This window comes from Colossoma macropomum, unplaced genomic scaffold (assembly GCF_904425465.1).
Source record: "Colossoma macropomum unplaced genomic scaffold, Colossoma_macropomum, whole genome shotgun sequence".
Lineage (NCBI taxonomy): Eukaryota > Metazoa > Chordata > Actinopteri > Characiformes > Serrasalmidae > Colossoma > Colossoma macropomum.
Genome location: NW_023494797.1, coordinates 13,308,436 through 13,330,624, shown reverse-complemented (window position 1 = coordinate 13,330,624; position 22,189 = coordinate 13,308,436). Strand labels below are relative to the sequence as shown.

Below are 22,189 nucleotides of genomic sequence, written 5' to 3'. Positions count from 1 at the left end.
GAGCAATGTGTGGAGCTATGTTTAGAACCCACTTTACACGGCTGTTATGGTAACCCCTTACAAGAAATAAACAAATAAAAGAACATGCAAGGCCACCTGACCACAGCACACATTCACTGCTACGCTCACCTGTCCATTATAGTCATACAAAGCTCTTTTATCAACCTGGAATTGAAAGGTTGTGTGTGCTTTCGCTCTGAGAGGGCTTTCACCCACAGGTAAGGCTCAAAATGTAGCCCAAGTGTTAAGCCACCGAGAGCATCAAGGGCATACTACATTCTCTGCCATGTGGAGATGACTGCGATTGTCCGTTCTTGTGCATGAAAAAATAGTTCTTTGATGTCTTTGGTAAGTACTGTACGTGTAAAAGTTTGCATTTGTTCGTTTGTTTTCACCAGGACGAATAAGCTTGCGGGACTCGGGATAAGGCGGAGCTGGATCTGTGTGCTGTGTTACTCTTGTATCCAAGGTTCCTCCTCAACAAGAGAGAACTCCGCAGGGGAACCATTTGGGGCCAAGGTTACCTGAAAGCAATTATCAGGGACATCTAACTGTTGGACCAAGGCACAATCAAAATGCATTTACCGCAGCTGGCAACACTACACCGTCTACGACTTGGAGCAGAGAAACCATTTACAGTGGATACGATCTCGACTATCGGCCTTCATGTTCTTATATCTTAATTGCATCATTAAATGGTTTTTACCAGTATATGAAACCCACTGAAGAGCTGACTGATATTTGCAAGTTGTGGGTTTCTAAAGAACATGTAAGCTGTACCGATTTTCTGCTTATGGTATGGAATCTCTGCCCAAAGCAAGTGATCTAAAGATGCTGAGGAAAAGTGCTATGCTCGCTATTGTATGGTGGACTGAACTGAGCATTGGCCTATACTTTTAAGGGACAAGAGTCACTGAAATCTGCTCAACTGCAACGGAAAAGAGATTGAGAAGAAGCATAAAAGAAAAATAGTACAAACATTTTTTTTTTGTGTGTGATTTCTTCACATTTCCAAAAAAGTCTACCTCTTTGCCAAGAATTCCACAAAAGAATGTAGAATGAGATGAAATAGCAGCCTTTGTCATCAGCACTCAACAGAAGATAAGTGCAAAAGTTTTGTATTTGCTGATACACACCTTCTCCTTCTCCTCCCAAATGATATTTACAGTAGCTTTCTTATTTCAGTTGAAAAAGCCAAAGCCAGCTTGGCCTTTCAGTATAAATATAATAGCCTTTTAAAGATATCTGATTCCATCCCATTCAATTGGATAATTGCACAAGATGACACAGTACACTTTTGGTATAAGCAGTGTGTGCATAGCAACATTCTCCGGTGCCTCAGTTGGTACACAGTGAGATTCTACATGAGATTTAAGCAAAATCAGCCAAAGGTCAGGCTCAGTTATGAATATCACAGCATTCAGACATACTCATCAGTACCAAAGAGTAAAAAAATCAACTTAAAAAGGTGTGTGGCGAGTTACATTACAAAGGAAAGTAATATTGATGACATTTAGCTGTTAGATCCCTGCTATCAAGTAAAGTCAACGTAAAATGTAGCTAGTATTACAGCATATCCACACTCAAATCCCAACCATATGCAAAGAGAATCAAGTAAATCTAACTTGCAGTATTTTACCATCATATTCATCTTCACTAGTTCAATGCTTTTGAGCAGTAGCATCACGCTTTGCTGCTTCTCTCTACTGGTGTGCTACTAAAACCAAGCACAAAATACACTTTTGCGATGTTTCACGATGTGAAAGCTTAAAACTCAACCATAAAAACAAAAGGTAATGAAGATGTCTTTACAGACGCCAGTGCATTACCAGGAAAGACAATAACATCTTTACTATGGCTGGCAAAGTGGGACGTTTCTGCTGCACTTTTTCCCCAAATGAGCTTTTTCAAATGAAAAATGTCACAGGAGTGTAGTTTGTATATGATTCTAGTTGCAAACTGCTCTGAAAGTTGCAAAATCTGCCATATGTGCTTGCATGCTGCTACTGTGCAAAAGTGATGCAGCACTACCAGTAAAGCAAAACTCTTCTGCGGCACTTTGCAGGAGTTTTCAGCCTTTGAGAAAGAAAAACATTGCCAGAGTGTATTTTCTATATTACTGAGAAATGAAGAAGCTGTTGGCTGTTCATGCTGAGCACTTCACAACCTTTTTTTACGGGGCTTTCATGGCAAATGTGAACACATACATCCCAGTTCAATGTGTAAGGGCTGCAAGTTTGAAAGACACAAAGCCTGAACATTAACGGTAAAGGTTTGCAGGTAACGTGTCAGGATTTGAGTGTGGATATGCTATACTAGCTACATTTAACACTGACTTTACTAGGTAGAAGTGATCTACCAGGTAAACGTCTTTGATATTCATATATTCAAAATTCAAACATACCTTTGAAGGCCTTCTCTCTTTCACTCATAGATGCTGATGTGGATGTTTGAATGTGTTACATACAGTAACTAATCATGATCTTTGGCAGATCCTGCTAAAATCTCACATAGAAAGTTGTCATGTACCAACCGAGACATCAGTGAGCATTGTTAAGTCAAACCATCTTGTACTACTAGCCCATTACCAAAGAGAATGAAGCCTAAACGTGAATATACACAACGATGAACAAAACCTGTAAAGTATGTACTAGTCTGAGTTTTCAGACAAAACTGCTATTTCACCCAGTACAAGAACAAATAAATAAATAAGACCATATTTATTTATTTTTCCATCTATTTCGTCTAAAAATGTACCTCCAAACCAGACATGGCAGAAATGATCAAAATACAAAAAAGTAAGAAAATCAAAATGATACATGCAGAGTTGGGCAGTAAAAAAATGTCTCTACATACAAGTTTCTATATCTGTGAGAGTGATATGTACCTTGCAGTCATCTATCAGGACTTGTGGACAGGAGTTGCGTGACACATATACGCCATGGTTAGTGTTATTCTCATAGAAGGATTGTGTCTTCGTCATCTCAAAGTCATCTGCCTTCTGCTGGGCGTCAAACATGTCCAGCTCATCTTTGGAGAGGTGGTACACAATGCCTGCCCCGTAGGAGTCTCCAACAACATTGACAGATGTTCGGAAACGATCCCTGTTGGGTTGGGTGGAGAAACAGACACACGTGCCACATCTCTTGAGGCAGTAGCATTTACTTTGTTTACTAATATTTACTCAACATGGCTATATTCTTCAGCTGGATTAGGTTTTTTTACTGTCAGATCTTTGAAGTTATCCTTAACAAATTACCCCATTTTTTGGGGTACCATTTTACAAGACAACTACCCTTTTAATAATGGGAGTTAATTACATTAAAAACATCTTAAAAATAAATGAAGAAATCAATGATAACTAGTTAGAACACGTAAATAAAAAGGGCTACAGTGGTCTGTTATATCATTGAATATGAATGTCTGATCAAGCTGATGGGCGAGTTGATAAGCCCTGTATAGAGAATGCTTAAGATTTACTCACAATAGCCAGTCGACTGCCACCAGTAAACTGATGTCTTGGGTTGGCAGTCCCACAGCAGTCAAGATCAGAAGCATGGTGACCAAGCCAGCACTGGGAATACTGGCTGCTCCTACACTAGCTAGAGTGGCTGTCAGGCTATGGCAGGAAATGCACAATTAATTTCACTTCATTTTGGTACATTTACAATTGGAATTTTACATATTTGTGATGTAATAAAATTATTAAAAATGTTAGACTTTTTTTTTAACCCTTTAAGAACTAATGTAACATGCAATCAAAACACACAACCCCTTAACAAGCCATGTTTTATTACATACTTATTAAACCTAAAATAGCTCCATTAGTTTGCAGTGAAGTCCCTGTAGTTACTGAATAATAAGCCTTTGTATGAAACCTGGAACATGGTTCACAGAGGTGTCCAACACTGGTCCTGGAGAGCTAAATTCCTGCAGAGCCTAGTCCCAAACACAATTTGCCACACCTGCTCCAGCTAATTAACTTCTGCCCAAGTCCCTGATTGGCAGATCAGATGTATTGGAGTTAAATAAGGGGTGGGGCAGCTCATTGGATACAGGTTGGAACTAAACTCTGCAGGAAGGTAGCTGTCCAGGACTAGGGTTGGAGGCCACTGAGATAGCATGCTGCAGTACTTCTTCTGAAACACTTCAGGTGTTTCACTTAAGATTTTCTTGCTTTTCTGCTGAAAAACTACAAATATTTTAGAGTGAAGTGATGACTAGGCTGGAGACACTTATTAGGAATATGAAGTGGACCTACCCAGCAAGATATTGTTACATCATCCATAAGAGCATAAACTAAAAACGCCCACCTACTGAGCTAGGAACATGGGTACAGTCGTATGCAAACGTTTGAATACTCCTGGTCAAATTACAAATTTTGTTCATTTTCTAACTAATTAACTTTTTATTTATTTTAAATCTGCCATAATCTTTGTACATGTCACATTTTATGTTTTTTTTTCAAATATGTTAAGTCCAGCAAATACACAATTAAAATATGCAGAAGTGTTTTCTCTGTAGAGGATGTGTTAATGTATTTTCACTTAGAAAATCAACAAGATGTAATTTGATCAGAAGTGCCCAAGCTTATCCATAAGACTGCATGCAAAGAAGAAATTTAAAATAACAGTTTATTCATTCAAAATGTCTCTGTAGGTTTTTGTTGCAGTAAAAATGTGAAATTAATATTAATATTTTAATATGTAACATGTAACAAGAGGCCACTTCTAGGCTTAGTCCTTAAAGGGTTAAAAATCAATGTCATAAACTGATTACAGAGTAACCTGAAAAGTAATCTCTGAAAGCCAGAGTAGTTTGTCTGTAGGAATACCAGAAATATTTCAACCCAAAATTTGTGTCCAAGTATGCATATCAAATTAATCTAGAATTTGAATTCATGATTTGATTGTGTTGTTAAGGGGTACGTCGTAAATGTAAAATCAATTTGAAATTTTTGTAGTAATTAATTAATTAATTTATTTTCATTTTAGTAGACATTGACCTACCTGACTGTGACAATCTGACCAGGGTCAAGCTGTACTCCATTCATCTGTGCAATGAAGATGGCTGCCACTGCCTCATAAAGGGCCGTACCGTCCATGTTGATGGTAGCACCAACGGGAAGGACAAAGCGGGTTACTCTCTTATCAATGCCTAGATTTTCCTCCAGGCAACGAAAGGTAACAGGCAACGTGCCAGCACTAAGACAGAGACATGCAAAGATGTTAGATTGAAGACCCTCGGTCTTTAAATCCATATATATGAGCTTTATTTTATGTCATCCTATCAATAAAGGACAAAAAGGAAAATTGTCTACCTGGAGGCTGTTCCTAAGGCAGTGACCCAGGCCTGAAATACTCCCATAAAAAATTTGAAAGGGTTTTTCCGGACGATGATGAAATATATCAATGGGAGGAAAATGCCACCATGGATGATAAGGCCCACAATGACAGTGACCATGTACATCCCCAGTTGCCGGGCCACCCCCTCCAGATCATTAATGGAAATAATCTTTCCACAGATCAGGCATGCAATGCCCACAGGGGAATACCTATGACAGGGAAGATGCATTAAGACTCTCTGGTATATTTACACCACACAATTTTTCCTTTAAGGCAATAAAAAACAAGAAAACAATGCTACACAGTATATAGTACTAAGAACAGTTAATAAAAAAGAAGTGTTCCCAAGAAAACTCTGCAGTGAGATACTGCGATCTATTGGTGAGCCAGCCAGGAGCAAGAACACCCCACTGTGGACCAGGAAGGTCAAAGGGTCAGTACAGTTTGACAAATTTTACATTATCTTTCTTAGATTGGATAGTGACTTCACTTTGGTCAACAGGGAGTGACCTTGTAGCCTCTACCTTGATCTGAGTTTTTTCTACATGAAAAAACCTGATGCAGAAAAACTGATTTAGCTGATGTAAGGGGCCCATATTCTAAATCTTTCCCATGTTTCTCCCCCTGATGCCCACTTCTGATATTTATGGGAATTTCTTTACATAAAACAGTCAAGATTCATTTTTTCAACCTCTCTTTTTCCTTTAAACAGGCTATTTTATTGTTGAGCTCTTAAGAGTGATACATGTAAATGACTTCTGTTGATTCTGATTGGCTGCCCTGTATTGTGACTTATTCAAAAAGCAGTTCAGTTGAAACACTCCTTATAGCTCCATCATGAACAGGCAGAGCTGATCTGCTGTAAGCAGAATAAGTGGGTATTTATGAATGCACTAAAAAAAACCCAATGAATTCAATTGTCCACATTTACATATATGGTCTGTATGGACTAGAGAATGAGAGGTATATTTTGAAAATATTACACAGTTTACATGCAACATCAAATACTTTTATGTCAAGAAAAGTAACAAAATTTTGGTTTTCCATGATATGGGTCCTTTACAATTCAAAAGCAAGTTTCTGTTTTGTAATGTAATGTAGAGAAGTTTGATAATTTATAAAGGTTCTCAATTTTTATTGGGATTGTTGGACTATTAAGTCAATGACAGGCAATTTAGTTAGAACTGGCGTAGGTCACCTAAGCTGTTTAAGAAAAAGTATACAGTTACAGAGTGTTTAGAGTTCACAGATGACATATTTCACCTCGAAGCGTTAAGAGAACAGTCACAGATTGTTCACTTGTGGTGGAGGTTGACGAACATAGGACAGTCTAGCAGTGTGCAGTGAAATGTACAGTGATATTTTGCTGTGAAAGGCAAAGTTTAGTGGAATATGTTGTATCAATCTTAGCTGAACAACTATTGGCATTGGTGAAGTATAGCTCGCAACACACAGGATGCTCACTTTAAGGCCATATATTATGTAAGGTCATTTCTGCTGATTCAATGGACATAATGTGGCCTGACATGGTGTTAATTAGTTCAAATGATTAATAATCATTAATTTTTAATAGTCCAATTACCTTTCTGGTAATAAAACTGTTATGCTTGAAACAAGTTCTTTCACAGTTAGCAGTAAGATATACAAAAAGCTCAGCATGCGTATCATCTATTTTGTTGCAAATTGTTTTGCATTTTTAATTAATCCTAATCTTAGTAGGGTACACAGAATAAAATTGCCTGTTGGTAATGGGATTTTGTGGAGTGAAACAAGAACAGCATCTCCACAATGAAATTTACAGAAAAGCAATTATGAAATCAGAATGATCATACTTATTTGCATTGTTAAAGCTACACAGTGGAAGTTTTGGGGATTTGGAAATGTGTAACTGCATGCCACATACAGAAGAACATTTATAACGTGGGTTGTGCTTTGGATCCCTTCCCCAAGCAGATGAACCTGAGGATTGCGTGCATGTTGAAAGAGTATTCAAAGAGAACTTGACAGACATGTCATCTGAGGATGTAAGGAAATTATATGCTACTGTCAGCATATCTTCATCAGCATAATGTTGATTTTGCATTAGAGACCTAAATACTGACCTGGACCTTCTTTTTGAAACTGTGTGTGTGATGTTAATAGGTCAATTTTAACAAAAAAAGTGCGCAAATACTGACCACATGATCATGCCGACCAGCCTCATTACAATTTCGTTGAGGACATTGAAGAAGTCCAGCATCAGCCTGGCCCTCTCGCCCATTTTTCCCATGCAGATTCCAAATGCCACAAAGAAGCCAATAAGACCTTGAAAAAAGAATAAAAGGTTTTCATATAAATCATATACGAGAATGTGAAGTACTAGTGATTGTGTCCAGATCTAAAATATAGATCTATGATTTTACTCATCATTAAAATCCTTCACATCAGAAAAAATGATCTTGGTTAGAGGTGATGATAGTTGAAGGTCCCCTTTGACCAAAAATTACTTTTCAAAATTTCACCGAGATAAGATTTAGAGATAATATGTATAGTATAACAGTATATGATAGAACACAATAAACTCTTTGTAGGAATAAAAAATGGGAATAAAATGCATTGTAAAATGCATTACAGTACACAGTAAACAAAATTGTATAGGCACCTAAAACGTTCATGCCACTCTTGAACTGAAGAGATTTCTTGATGACGTATTTAGCTGCACCCTTGGTGGCATTTCGTCCAAATCGATTTGGATGAGGAGGCGGAGCTACTTCTACTTTATTTGAAACAGTCTGGATCTGTAGAGAGAGAGGAAAATAATAATAATAATAATAATAACTATAAAGGCAAACTTTAAGTTGATTTGACAAAGCCAGCTAATAATGCTTCAAAAGGTAAAGCAGTTGCAGAACACTAGTCTTTACTATCCCAGGCAGTTACTAATGAGTTGCCAGGCCATTGCTATGCTATCCTAGGTGGTTGCTAAGGTGTTACTAAGCTGTTGCTTTGCTATTCCAGGTAGTTGCTAAGGTTTTGCTAGACCACTGCTATGGTATCCCAGGTGTTTGCTAAGGTGTTGCTAGACCACTGGAATGTTATTTAAGGGGTTAGTAGGCTGTTGCTATGGTAAGAAGAAGATGAAGAACAGTAAACTGGCTTTCAGGCCAGCTTATTAATTGTTAAATAAAATTGTATGTAATAAAATCTGTATGAGAACAAATGTTTGAGGTAGAAATTATCTAAGATTCCATGACCTACTACAACTTACTTTTAGGTTATTAAACGTGCTGAAACTTGGCTGGTGCTAACCTCCCAAAACTATAACTGGTTAAACGAGACGTACCTGCTGGAAGCAAGCCTGCACCAAATTCTCTGGGAAGAGGTTTCTGATGAGATCAAAGAAGGCATCTAAACTGGACACTTCATCATTCTTCTTCCCTTCTCCAAGGTTAGCTTTCAGCTTGGGGTTGCCAGGGTGGATCGCCAGCACCAGAATCACACCCAGGACAGCAGCGATGATGGTTGTAGTCATGTAGTACACCATGGCTCTTGTGCCAAGACGACCGCTAGATTTGGCGTCTAACCCAGCCAGCCCTGTAATGAAAAGGGTGATTGTTTGAACAGTACTGTAAACTAAACTCACTAAATATGTTAACTAAATATGAGAAAAGCATGAAAGCCTTTGCTTCACTTACTACTACTGACTATTCCTAAGCTGAGGATAAGGCCTGGTAATGCTACACAGTGACCCCGCCAACAGGAACAGCTGTGTGTGTGTCAGTCACTTAAGAATCACTAATGTTTACATTTTTTCTATTCTGTTAAGTACCTGTGATTAAACTGGAGATGATTAGAGGCAAAATCAGCATCTTCAGCATTCTCATGAGAATATCACCAGGAAAGGCAATGATCATGATGACGTCAGGAGGGAGTGGAGATGCATATCGCAGAAGAACACCAGCTACTGAACCTAAGATCACACCTAGACAAAACAAAACACCAGACAACATCAGACTCCTGTATAACCTCACCTCAAAAAACCCTACAATGTTGTAAAAAGCATAAAAACACATTCATGTTTTTAACTTCTAGTCAAAATAGCCATTTAATAAAAAATTATTCATTTTCAGGATAAAGCAGAAAACATATCCTCACTGTCCAAAGAAAACCATGTATCTCCAAAATAGTAACTTTTCAGGAGAGACCAAAAAAGTTTTTACTTCATGTAAAGAGATTTTATTCCAAGCAGTTTTGGAGCATGTCTATTGGTCCATTCATCACGAAATTTTCACACAATGTTAAGGACAGCTACCACACGCAAATGACAGAGAATTGTGAAAATGTAAAAAATGGAGAGTTTTTTCTGTGAGCAGTGATAATATATTAACAGAAAATTATACAAAAGCCACAACCACGACACAATATCTAATTTTTAGTATTTATTGTGTCCAATCTTTGCTTTTGTTACAGTTTCCATTCCTTTCAGGGGACTTGCTTTCAGTTTTTCAGTGAAACCCCTAAAGTTCAGTGTCAGAAGTTGGTTGCATTTTCTGCTTCTCACCATTGCGAGTGATGTTGAGGTCTGGACTCTGGGGCGGTCAGCCCACTGTTCTTCTTTGATTTGCAAAACTTTCTTTTTTCTTTTCTTTTTAGATTTTTAATTATCCCAATTTAATTTCTAAATTTTAATTTAATGATTTTCTCTTTCAAATCTATTGTTTCAATTGAGTTTTTAATTTCTATTCTCTTTTATTTTACTTTTTAAATGACATTTGTAAGGTACTTTGAATAAAAAGTTCTATATAAATAAACTTGCCTTGCCTTTCTTCTCATCTCCTTTTTTCAGTAGCAGCTTTAATGGCTGAACAATTTTTTGAACTGGTTTTAGTCTTGTTTTTACACTTACGTTCATTTATTTTCCTCTTCCTTATACAAGTTGATAGTCTTATATCTAATCAACTCAGACATATCACCTGAAAAAAAGAACAATGTACTTAAGTTTTGATTCACTTAATTGAATGATGGGTGGTCTCTGGTTTTGGCAATTTGCATATCTGTCATCAGTGACTGTGTTAAGCTCTCAGTATCTTAGATACTTTTGTTAATTACTGAATATCATGTTATCCTACCAGTTGTTGAAAGATATTGAGCTTGACTAAGCACTGTCACTGCTTTATTTTTAGACATCTAAACTGCTTCTGTGATTGGGTGCCTTGTATACTACTCTAAAAGTGCAGGGTAATTTGCCAATGGTTTGTTTTATATACATGATCCAATTAGAGTTGCAGTTTATAGCTTTAATGTTTACCATTCAGTGCCATATATAGGTCCATGAGTAGCACACAGTAGTCTATTCCAATGTACTGGGCACACTTACTGAGAAGTCGTAACTTTATACATTCGAGAGTCACATGACACACATCCATGATCACACACAAGATTAAAGATTTGCTAGGGTTGGTCCAGGATTTGGTTGTTTAAGAGTCCAGGGGCTGGACTAAAGGCCTTACACTTAATTTGGAAATGATAGAAGTATCAACAATCCAATGAATTTTCAATGCTTGGGAGCAATATTGTGAGAAAAAAAGCATCACTCTAGACCTTCTGAAAGTTATGCCACTGACTGTAAATACTAACCAGGTTTCAGTCAGTTGCTAGAAATGAAAAAAAGCTGCAGCTCTAAATCAGGACTCTTTACTGAAAGAATCATTGTAAGGTAAAATATATGTTCATTTTTGTTACACAAAATAAATATATACTGATGCAATGTTTTTTACAGTCTTCAAATGTCTGCATTTAATCTGGAACAGCCAAAAAATGTCCATGTGCAACAGCGGAAACTTAGTGCTAACATACTATCCCAAATCCCATAGGGGCACTACCAGAAATACAAGCGTAATTGTAAAGTTTATTTTTTCCCAATTCTTTGACTGAGCTTTGCATCTATGGCCTGAACTGAAGACCTAGCACCACTGCATTTTAAGCTTGTTATATGTTGCTTTAAAGGTGGTGTTGAGTAAAAAAATCTCCCTAAAACTCCTTGTTTTATGACAGTCAGTCAGTAATGCTCACATACAATTGACATACTAATGATATTACCCTCTGGTGTTCTCCTAATGCTATTCTATGTAGCGTAGTCTATGTATGATGAAAAACATGGGTTGTTTTCAAAATGTTCATGATTTGAAGAGATGGGAGACATCCTAGAGGAATGTTACCCAAAAATCAAACTTAAAGAACTTTTTTGTTCTTTGTGCATGTGAAGCTATGCCATACCTTTGGGACACAAACCTTCAGGAAGTCTTTTGAAATTCAATAAAAAGCCTTTGAAAAGCAGAAGAATTCTTCTCCAGTGTCTATGTCTATCATCTCCTTCCCTGAACTATAATCAAATATTCAAAGCAGATAGTTGATCCACATTCACTGTAATATTTAACATAGTCCTGCTGTACACGCAAGACTGGCAATGAATGTGCATGTGGTTACATGATGCGCTTCTATTGCCCAGTATAGCTCTGCCAGATCACGTACTCACATTCAGAATGTACATTTCTGAAAAGCTCTCCTTTATAGTAGGATGAGAAGGAATACCATATTCTGACCCAATCAATGCTGAGGTGAGCCAAGGCCACTTTTTGGCCAGAGAATGCACAAATGCTTGCTAGTGCTTAGTCTGACTCATATCTCGCACATATTTGCCTTAGTAGCATCTTTTCTCCACTGATGAGCATGAAACGAGCACGTTTAAAAACAAAGGCTGAAAACAAAGGCCTGTGAACCAAAGTAATAGCATTCCTGGGATGTATTTTTCCGTAACTCCCATTAACCTAAGCCATCAGTCAAGTGATTAGCAACTGTCATCTGGGCACAAGGCACAACATAAACACATTAACCCAATTCCTGTAGCCTGTAATTTAATAAGTCCTGATTGATCGTCACCTAGCTTGACCCAGCAGAGAAGCTAGGTACACAGTTTCCATACAAACAGAAGGAATGTTTCCTCATTTCCTATTAGAACATCTGTAGGCCAATGCTATAAAGTCACCCTTTTGCATTTCTGCATGCACATGTACACTTTTCATAGGTAAACATTGACAATGTTTCATTAATCTATTAAAATATAAATTTGCATGGCACTTAGACAGTAGAAGAAAACTTCTACCAAAAGCTATTGCAGTTCCTGGACAGAATACACTGAAGCTCTTTGAAACCATTTATAGATGCTGCTAGATTGATAAGCAGTATGCATGCATGCTTCACCAGCATGACATATGATACTGTAGACCTGCACTGCAATAAACCACAAGTTAGTGCATTACAGTGGTGTCACATTCTTTTGCATGCCTAATAATCAAGCAGAAACTTCCTCTAGCCTAAACAATTATTAACTATTTCAGTGACAGTATATTTTTGCTTCCACGTCATTCACATAAACATGGACGTATTAAGAGCAGTTATTCAGTTATTCATTTATCAGGGCATATTTCTGAGGACGTAAAATATAAGATAATCCACTTGTCTAAAAATGTGACTCCTCACAACCATGCAAGAATGCTCAATGCTTGCTCTAGATCCAAAAAAATCCACAGGTGTTTCTGCTCATCCTCAACTCAGCGTTATGGGTCTGAAAGGATGTGTAGCTGTCAATAAGACCTTACTGAGAAAAGGAAATAGACAAAAAACATGCGCTTGCAGTTCACCCAAAGAAGGTATTGATGTTCTCAGAACATTGAATGTAAATGTGTTTGGGTTGTATTTTATGAGATGCATAAAATCCAACCAACTTTTTAAACTGAACGTGGAGGTGTGGACAAAGATCCCTGCAGATTTCTTTCAAAAACTGAAATCAGGTGTCCTGAAATGATTATAAGCTGTAATAAAGGTAAAAGGTAAACTAGAAAATAAATGACTTGTACTTAAAGGCCTTTTGACTGGAAATTGAATAAATAAAAGTGTGCCTCCGATTTTTGCTCAGCACTGTATATGGACCCAAATGAAGAGAACTAACCAAGAATTGTGAGTGTCAGAAGCAAGTTCTTCATGATTTTGTCGCAGAGGCCTCCACATGCTGGCTCGGGTGGAGGAACTGGAGGTTCAAGGTCACTCTCGTGCATTCGGACCTCCACTTGTTTCTGCATATTGTTGGCACTGGAGGAGAAAATAATAAATAACATTAAATTGGTAGAACAATTTTGTTCTAGGTTTTGCAAGCATGGCCTGTTCTATGGTTTTGTACTGAGCCTTTTAGAATAACTGCATTCAGTCAATGTGGGACGAAAATGAGGCCTGTTTCAAATGTGCATGGTTCCAGTATGACTTCAGCATACATATCACTGATGCTGAACTCTTGACCCAGAGCAGGTCAGTCTGCACAGCAATATTCATAGACTTCAGCAACTTTTTTGAAAATATGTTTAATCTCTGCTCCTACAAATGCTCTCAATTTGAGTAATGCATTCAATCCAGGGTTTTTTGCCTGATGACCTGATGTCATCCTGACATCTTGTGTTATCATCTATGGTTATCATGAGATGATCACAAACTTGAACTCAAGGTTGATGATTGTGTATTTGATCCCACATCAAGTATTTAAAGGGGAATGCAACTGATTTTTTACATTTCTGCATATTTAAATCATTCAAATGTAGCAAAGTCATTCAGAGTGGTTTGATGTGAAACACACCATTCTAGAGAAAATTACAGTGTAAGAATTGTTCACAGTGGTGGCCATAGGAACCAGATGTCCAAAGAGTTTAATAACCGCTAAAGCTATCCCACAGAAAGCTATTTCTTTAAATAGTTAAGAATACACTGCCTGATGTATGATACACTGTTTTACAATAGTATTAAAATGTTAAAACATAATTTAAAAAAATCTGTTCATGATGGAGAAGCACATGGAGGGTGTTGTAAGGCAAAATAGTCCCCAGGGAAAACATATTTCCTTAGATTTACCACTATTTTACCATTATGAACATTACATATAAAAGTTCAAAAGACACATGTAGGTTCACTGGTCATTTTGGATAGTAAATAAAATGGCCATATTTGCACTGTAGACAGTATGACCCCTGGTTCCCATCACCACCACTGGAAAGAGTCAGTAAATTTCTCTATAATGAACAAATTCACATCCAACCACTCTAAATGAGTTTTTTTTGCATCTCAGTGATTGAATTATGGCAAAATTAAGAAAAATCATGGAATTTTACTTGGAGTGGACTCACTTTTGAAAATATTTTTTTGTTTCTAATAGTCAGACAATATTGTTGCATGTTTTTATATGCTAATGAGATGACCTGAGGAACATCCTCTGTGATCCCTTGCCCTCTGGGCAAGGGACAGGTCAAGGCATGCTAACTCCTCAGTGCCCCTAACTTTCAGGTCATGTCTCTGCAAACTGTCCACTGATCGTTAATGGCAGTCATGTCACATGACACAACAGCACACCAGTCATTTGGCTTTGTTGTGGTCTGGCTTTAAAGCTCTTAAACTTAGAAGTCACTCCTCCTCCCTTAATAGAGTATAACCTTGCTTGGTTACGTAACTCCAGTAATTAAGCACGGATGGCAAAGCAAAGCAGGACAATTTGTAGTGCCCAGGTACATCAAAATTTGGCTATCAAGTTTATGTGCAAAGAGTACAGCACATCCACCAAGTTGATTTAGGGTAAATGGTGATTTAATGCAAAAATGACCAGAGTTTTGTGATTAGTTTCAGAATTGTTCCTGCAAAGGAGCCAATATGGAACAAACCTCATCTTCAGATAGTTATGTTCTCAAGTACAAGTACCAAAACCATTGTGAAAGACAACGCTCATTTGATTCTGCATAATTAACTGAAGTACGTAATTGATTATTATTCATGTTCCAGTTTTGTCTGAATATGTTGTGAGGTAGAAGTAGTTGGCACTTAGGATTTGCGAAGGCTGAGTGGTGGCAAGGAAGCTGTCTGATACTCACTGCCCCAGCCCTAATGAGATATAAGCCTGTTAAAAGGTTAATTTTAGCCATTCAAGCACAACAGTAATTGTGTTACACAACAGTATGGACTGCCCAAGAAAGTCAAGGTGTCATCTTATACTAAGCATGAGCTACTGAATGGCAGGTTCATTGATGTTAATATGCAAATGACTGTACAAAGACCTGGTAAAAGTGCATTTCAAATGCTTCCAGGATTTCCAAAGTTGTGCCACATAGATGTACTATGTAGCATAAGACCAAATTTGTCCATTATAAAGTTTGCAAGTAGGGAAATGTTCTAATAAAGCTAATTTAAATGTTAACCTATTGCTGGATGCATCTGTTGTCAAAGTCCTCTGCATGAGTTAGGATGCAAAGCTCATGCTTGAGCTTGTCTGCAGGCTATTTTTAGCCAGGGACAACCTGTCTCCACATGAAAAGGTCAAAAAAAGTGACTTTCTGGACATTTGTCAATGAATAATCACTGCCTATCCTAAACAATTAAATCTAGCCCAATCATTGCAAACAACTCACAGTAGATTTGTTCACAACTCTGCATTTTGCAAATTCATTTTTTTTTTTTAAATGCCAGGGTCATTTGCATTTTACAGCCCTTGCAATGATGCACAGCCCCGTCCAGATATCCAGCAGCTACCTAGCTTTGAATAAAAACCTTTTCATCTCACAAAAGTTTTGCAAATGCAAAATGCATGGTTCCATTTTGCACATTACCTGCTGTAGTGCAGTTGTTTTCAGGGTGAAGAGTCTCTGCAGTAGACAACTATGCAGCCATAGGCTGTAACAACGACTATAGAAGAAAGGATGACAAGATCACAGTTTATCCATCGGGGGATCCAAGCCAGATCATCAGAAACCCAAATGTGATATCCAAACAACCGGTGAATTGAGGCCTGCAACCGGCAAGACAGAACCTTCACGGATCAATATTCAAAGATTCACATTCACGGATCGAAGGTTCAAATCACTATCCAGTGCCAGTCAAGCAGTCTGATTCAACCATAGGTGCAGGTAAAATGGCCAGGCAGCTTCTGCTTAGAGTTCCCCCAAGGGGAAGCGGGAGGGGAAGGGAGGAGTCAAGCACCCAGATTAAGAGTAAGTAGCAAGTAAAATCCTCCAGACTGCTCTCCCTGTCTCTGTCCATCTCTGCATCTTCCCCTCTCTGTTCTGTCTTTCTTGTTGTTTGCTTGGTCTGATCTCTTAAACTTTTGAACAGAATTAAAGGACTGATGTGTGATGCAGTTCACAAGAGGTGCAGACGTTGTGAATAATAGCAGATTTGCTCAAGTTTGGGCAATCAACAGTACTATGCAGAAAGTCAAAGACCACCTTTCATTTATTTCATTTCCAGAAAAAGGGGCATTAAAGGATCAAGTCATTCATTTTCAGGAGTTTCCAAAACTGGAGTTTAAAAAAACTAATAAAATATATAGAGATGGGGACTTCTTACAAGCAAGACCTGGGGGACCACCATAACTGTCAGCATCAGATAAACAGTACTTAAATCTTTCACCTTTATAAAAGGATCCACAAGTGTTTGTGCCCATCCTTACACTGTGAGGAGACAGCTCAGCGCTATGGATCTGAAAGGATGTGCTATCAAGAAGTTGTCACTGAGAAAAGGAAATAAAAGAATAAAAAACAGAAGGAAATTTGCAAATTATAAGAAGCTCCTGGTGTTCTTAGAGCAATGGACTGTCCACCACAGGGTCCAGACTTCAACATCATTGAATGTATTTAGGATCGCTTGGCTTATGAGAAGCAGAAAGTGCAACCAACTTTGGTAACACTTTTCCATAGGGTGCTGTTCATAAGGTTACATGACACCTACATAAGCTTGTCATGACGACTGACATAACTCTACGTAAATGTTTGTAAATGCTTATTCCTATTGGAGTCTTTTGATCAAAGTTAGCTGAAGTAGCCTTTATATAGGGTTATGTCAGTTGTCATGGCAAGCTAATGTAGGTGTCCTGTAGCCTTATGAACAGCACCCTACCCCAACTTCTAAGACTGAACTTTGGAGATGTGGAAAAACGTGCAGATTTCTTTGAAAACTGAAAGTGAGCCTTACTAAAAGAACGGAAGCTGTAATAAAGGTGAAGCATGAACACACTGAAAAGTGAATAAGTTGGCCATTTTGAATGGTCTCTGTCTTTTACACAGGTCCAAACGTGCATGCAGGACAGGTTTGTACAAAGCACTGTGGCATAAACAGTGCATCAGATTCTCTAACCTTTTCTGTCCATTTGACATGTGGTTATCTCTGGATAACACTGAAGATTATAATTATCTTCCAGCCTCTGTAATCTCCACCGTTGCATTAAGGCGTATCATGCTGCGCTGTTCGAAACCAAGTCCCAAGTGCCTTGCATGCATTTCAGGCATTTTTTTTTTTTTACTTCCTTACTGACATTTCTTCTGCATTGAAAAACAAATGCCTGCAGTGGCCAGCAGGGTCTCAATGCACATGACCACTCATTGATCATTTTTGAGGCCAGAGGACTTTGTTGACTTCTGATTAATTCAGGCTGACTTTCTTTAACCCACACAACACAGGCCACCATTCCATAACACTACATCAATACAGAGCAAATATCATACTTTGTTTATAACATTTCCAAAAAGAGTCATTTAACACAGTGGCTGTTGCTCATAAAGAGTTTGATATGAACAAATAGCCATCCTTCAAACACCTGGATACCCTGGTAGTGATGAACTCCTTAGGCCTGTCTTTATTGAAGCCACTGAGTAGGCACCCCCACACAGCACTAAGCACTAAGTTTCTGAAAGAGCTCTTTGGTGGGATGGGAGTAGGTGCATGCTGGGAGTGTGCTGTTACAATGCTAGGACACATGGACTCACGTCTGCCCCCATCCCCCCCGTGTTGCGCCAAGCTGTTCCCTGTCCAGCGGACATTCCTCGCGCACATCCACCTGACTCAAGCCTCCATGCTTAGCAGACAGGTGTCTATAATTAACTAATCTGTCCTAAGCTTTCCTAATCCAGCACACATACATAGATGAGAGTGTACACTGGAGGCAAAGCATTGTATGCATAGAGATATGTGGGTTCCTGCAATGTGTAACATATTCTTATACAGTAAATCAGGTCAAAACTGCGTAGTCAGTCTTTACATTCTGCTGTGCTTTGTTTATTGTTCAGTGTAGCAGCAATGCAACACTCAGGGTCATGATTTGTACAAAGACAGTCCTCCTGCTCACATTCCAGATTTTTCAATAATTCAGTTGTGGTTTTACCATAAATAGTAAGGTAACTAGGAGTAGTTAGTATGTATGAAGGAACCACAACTCCCAGAAGCCAGCAGTCTTGATTGCCTAACGCAAGCACATGATGACTCACGTGGGCTTCTTGCATGGTGGGCACATGAGTTGGGGATACTATGATCACTGAGAAAAGCTCATACTGCCACTGACCCTAGTGTAGTGTTTTCTAGCGCTGGCCATGGAGTCTACAATGAACTTTATTACTTGTCCCCTGCTCTAACACATGCATGGAAAACTCATGTTAATTAATTAGGAGGTGAGTTGAGTCGAGTACATTGGAAGCAAGGAAAACTTAAACTTAAAATGTGCAGGGCCTTCTAGGCCTTGAAAGAAGGCCAAATAAACTCTGTGATATGAAAAAATGCAATTATATAACTTTTTGCTCATTTTTATTAAATAAATAATCTTCATGTATGTCGTATTTAAACTTTCCAAGTACTGTAATAATTCTCATATGTAATTGTTACGTGTTGGAAATTCTCGACAGAAAATTTTACAATCAGGATTTTTTTTGGTATTAAGATAGATGCAGCCAAGCTAGCTTACCCATTGGAAGGACTTCTGGGGCTGAAGATGATAATGATTAAACAACATAATTAGGTAGTGACAATGTAATCGAACAATTTCGTTTAGATTTCCAATGGGTGGGACCAATTTGATGAGAAGCTTTCTGGAAGTCCAAGACTTGTCACTGACTGTGAATCTCAATATTAGTGTTTTACAAAGCTTCAGATGTCTAGAACATCCAGAAGATCAAGATGTTAAAGTGATTTGCTGTTAACTTAGTGCTATCATACCACTACAATCACATAGGGGTGCAATCTGAAATAAGCATTAATATAGCTGTGTTTTTGCCTTGTTTTTGACCAAGTTTGGAGAGTCTTGCTCTCCACCAGTGGGACCTGTGCTCTTTCTGGAAACTCTCATTCGGAGGATCACTCCTCCTGGTGATCCACTGATCTTCTCAGGCTATGGCTTCTGCCCATTCTGAACCTCTTGTACAGTGAAATCTCACATGAGACAGGAGTGACCCTGTATTAACTGCAGTGTAAGCTCTTCTCAAGAGGCCCAGAATTTTCCGTCTTGACCCTGGTGAAGTTGGATCAGGTGGCCCATTGGGTGGCTCGCTTATGGAGCTTGTCAGGTAGGGTCTGAGGGCAGCATTCCCCTCACTGATACAGCCTCTTGTAGTCTTATGACTGCATCCAGAAACAGATCTTTCTGTTTTTAGTCAGGGTAGCCAGGATGAGCCAGAGTAGAAAAAGATGGCGCCCCATGTGGCAGATGTCTCTGCACATGTCTCCTCTCTCTTCAGCTGCTATTTCACAGTATTGCACAGTATTTTCATTTTTGCTCATAATATACAGTGAAAATACGCTGTGAAAATTTGTCACAGCTACAAGTGCAGATCTGTTTTTTTTCCTACTCTTCTTCTATTTTGGTCCTTTCTTTTACTTTGTACCTGGTATTTTTATAGTGTTTGTGTAGAAACTTGTAGTCCAAGGGGTAGTGCAGAGTAGGAATTTCACTGTAGTGTGTAACTGTCTGGCAATAAACTCTTGAATCTTTGATGAAGCTGCTCAGGAGAGGAGAGGAAGAAGTACCTCAGGCGGTGGAAAGGCCTCAGGCAGTGGTGGTTTAGCAGGGTCAGATGCTGATATACTGCTGGTCTTTGCTGGCTGAACACCATAGTGCTGTCTTCAGTGCTAGAAGCTGGCCCCATGCCTCTAGCTACACCTTGAAGAAAGTCTCCAGCATCGTTCCTGCCAATCCCAGCCTCTATTGGATCTCGGTCATATTGTCCAACCAGCTGTTGAACTGACACCTGTAGTTGTACCTCAAGCATTTTCCATGAAGGAAAGGAACTCAAGAAATACAGCAGCTTGTCAAGTTCACAAGCCAGGCTCCTTTTCCCCTTAATGGGTTATGGGAAGGTCAGTCATCCCACTTTTGACACCAATGTAGTGTCTAGTGGCCAAAGATGTATCGGTTCATAGAAGGCTGCTTCCTACTGTGGAAAATGGTCAACAGAAAACTCCATATGAGTAACAACCTTAACAAGACAGAACAAAGTTCTCTAAGAGCTAATCCCACTAGAAGTTTACTGGGCAGTAGACTCTGATGTGAATCCATGCATGCAAATAAAAGACAGCTCTGGGGGCTGACGCAACATACTGCAACATGGAACTAGCCCCCTTTATTCGTGGGTGTGTATCCTGACGCTAATTAAGTCTCAATAAATGGTAAAGATATATCCACCAGACTGATGTTGGCAAGTTGGCACATAAAAAAGTTGTGCTTACATTCTAATTAAAATTGAAAAAGATATATGCAAAAATCTATAACAGCTAATAGGATGTGTTGCAGCCTGTTTTTAAAACAGTGGGAAAAGGGAAGCACAACACACTTTGTTTTTTAGCTAAATATTTTTTCAAATTAATTGAGCAAGATTAATATTTTTTATGCAATCAAACTATACAATTGTGCTACAAATAAAAATGTAAACTTCGTCACCAGCACCTACCATTTGTGAACAATTCAGCCGGAAGCGGCTCAAGTACTCTAGTTGTAGTTGTAAGTCACTAAAACATCTGGAAAATTAATACAAACACAATTAATTCAATACAGTTCTGTGCTGTTTAAAACACACAGGTTCTCAAAACTAAATGGCTAAAAACATGTTCATTAAAATTAATTTGCTAATTTACTTTCAAGCACCAAATGGAAGCACTCGTATTAGATCATTAAAATGCAAATATATTTTATTTACATGGCATTCATAGTATGTTTGTATGAATCTGTGAACAAAAAACTTCCAAAAATGAACTATTTTGAATTTATATTAGTGGGCATTGACTTCTCTCATGCATTCATTGGTAGGTGTTAAGCATACTTTTTGAGAAATGAAGTTTGCAAGGCTGCGAAGCTGCATGAAGCTTCATGACTACTGGAAAATGATTCTATCACAGTTCTGGCTATGGCAACATGCAGGTCACAAATTTGTCACAGAGGTTTTTCAACTTTTGAAGTCAAACATTTGAATTTCTACTGAGAGTTTCTCAGATTTCTCTCCAAGAGAGATTTGTAATCTTTCAGTGACAAATCAGAAAGGTGTCGATACCTTCATACCTGCTCTGAGAGCTACTCCTTAAAGTTATCCATCTTTGTTTCATGGCACACTTGTTTTGTACCAACCAATCACAGGCTTTGTCACGTTAGGTGAGCAAAGCCTCTACACAATGTCTGCGGTCATCATATTGTTCCCCTGAAGCCAGGCCTTTGTGGAAAGCTGTACTTTAGCCTAGCTAGTGTTTATAGGAGTTGTTTATATACTTCAAAATGATATTACAGCAACCAAGAAAGTGCTTAAAATACTATAGGCATTAACATATGACATAATTCAGCTATCAAAAAACAATGAAAAATTACTTTTATGGTATAAAAATGGTTTTTAGAGGCAATCTTGAGAAATATCTGACTGATTGCTGTGAAAATGTGCAGATGGCGTTGCTAGGGGAAAACGAGAAGGTGGCCAAAGGCATGCTGCACTTGAACCTGTTAAACTACATAAAAAGTCCATGGTACATCTTACCCCACA

At 38.4% G+C, this 22,189-nt stretch overlaps 1 protein-coding gene across 1 annotated transcript; it reads right to left on the bottom strand.

The window, feature by feature from the left end:
* Nucleotides 1-452: 452 nt before the first annotated feature.
* Nucleotides 453-13,468, bottom strand: slc1a2a (solute carrier family 1 member 2a). Its single transcript, XM_036584337.1, has 10 exons — nucleotides 13,333-13,468; nucleotides 9,154-9,306; nucleotides 8,668-8,918; nucleotides 7,987-8,122; nucleotides 7,523-7,649; nucleotides 5,321-5,554; nucleotides 5,010-5,204; nucleotides 3,485-3,619; nucleotides 2,888-3,104; nucleotides 453-524 (listed from the first exon to the last, which is right to left on the bottom strand). The coding sequence occupies exons 1-10, from the start codon at nucleotides 13,460-13,462 to the stop codon at nucleotides 453-455; spliced, it is 1,650 nt and encodes a 549-aa protein (XP_036440230.1). The 5' UTR covers nucleotides 13,463-13,468.
* Between the last annotated feature and the right edge of the window lie 8,721 nt (nucleotides 13,469-22,189).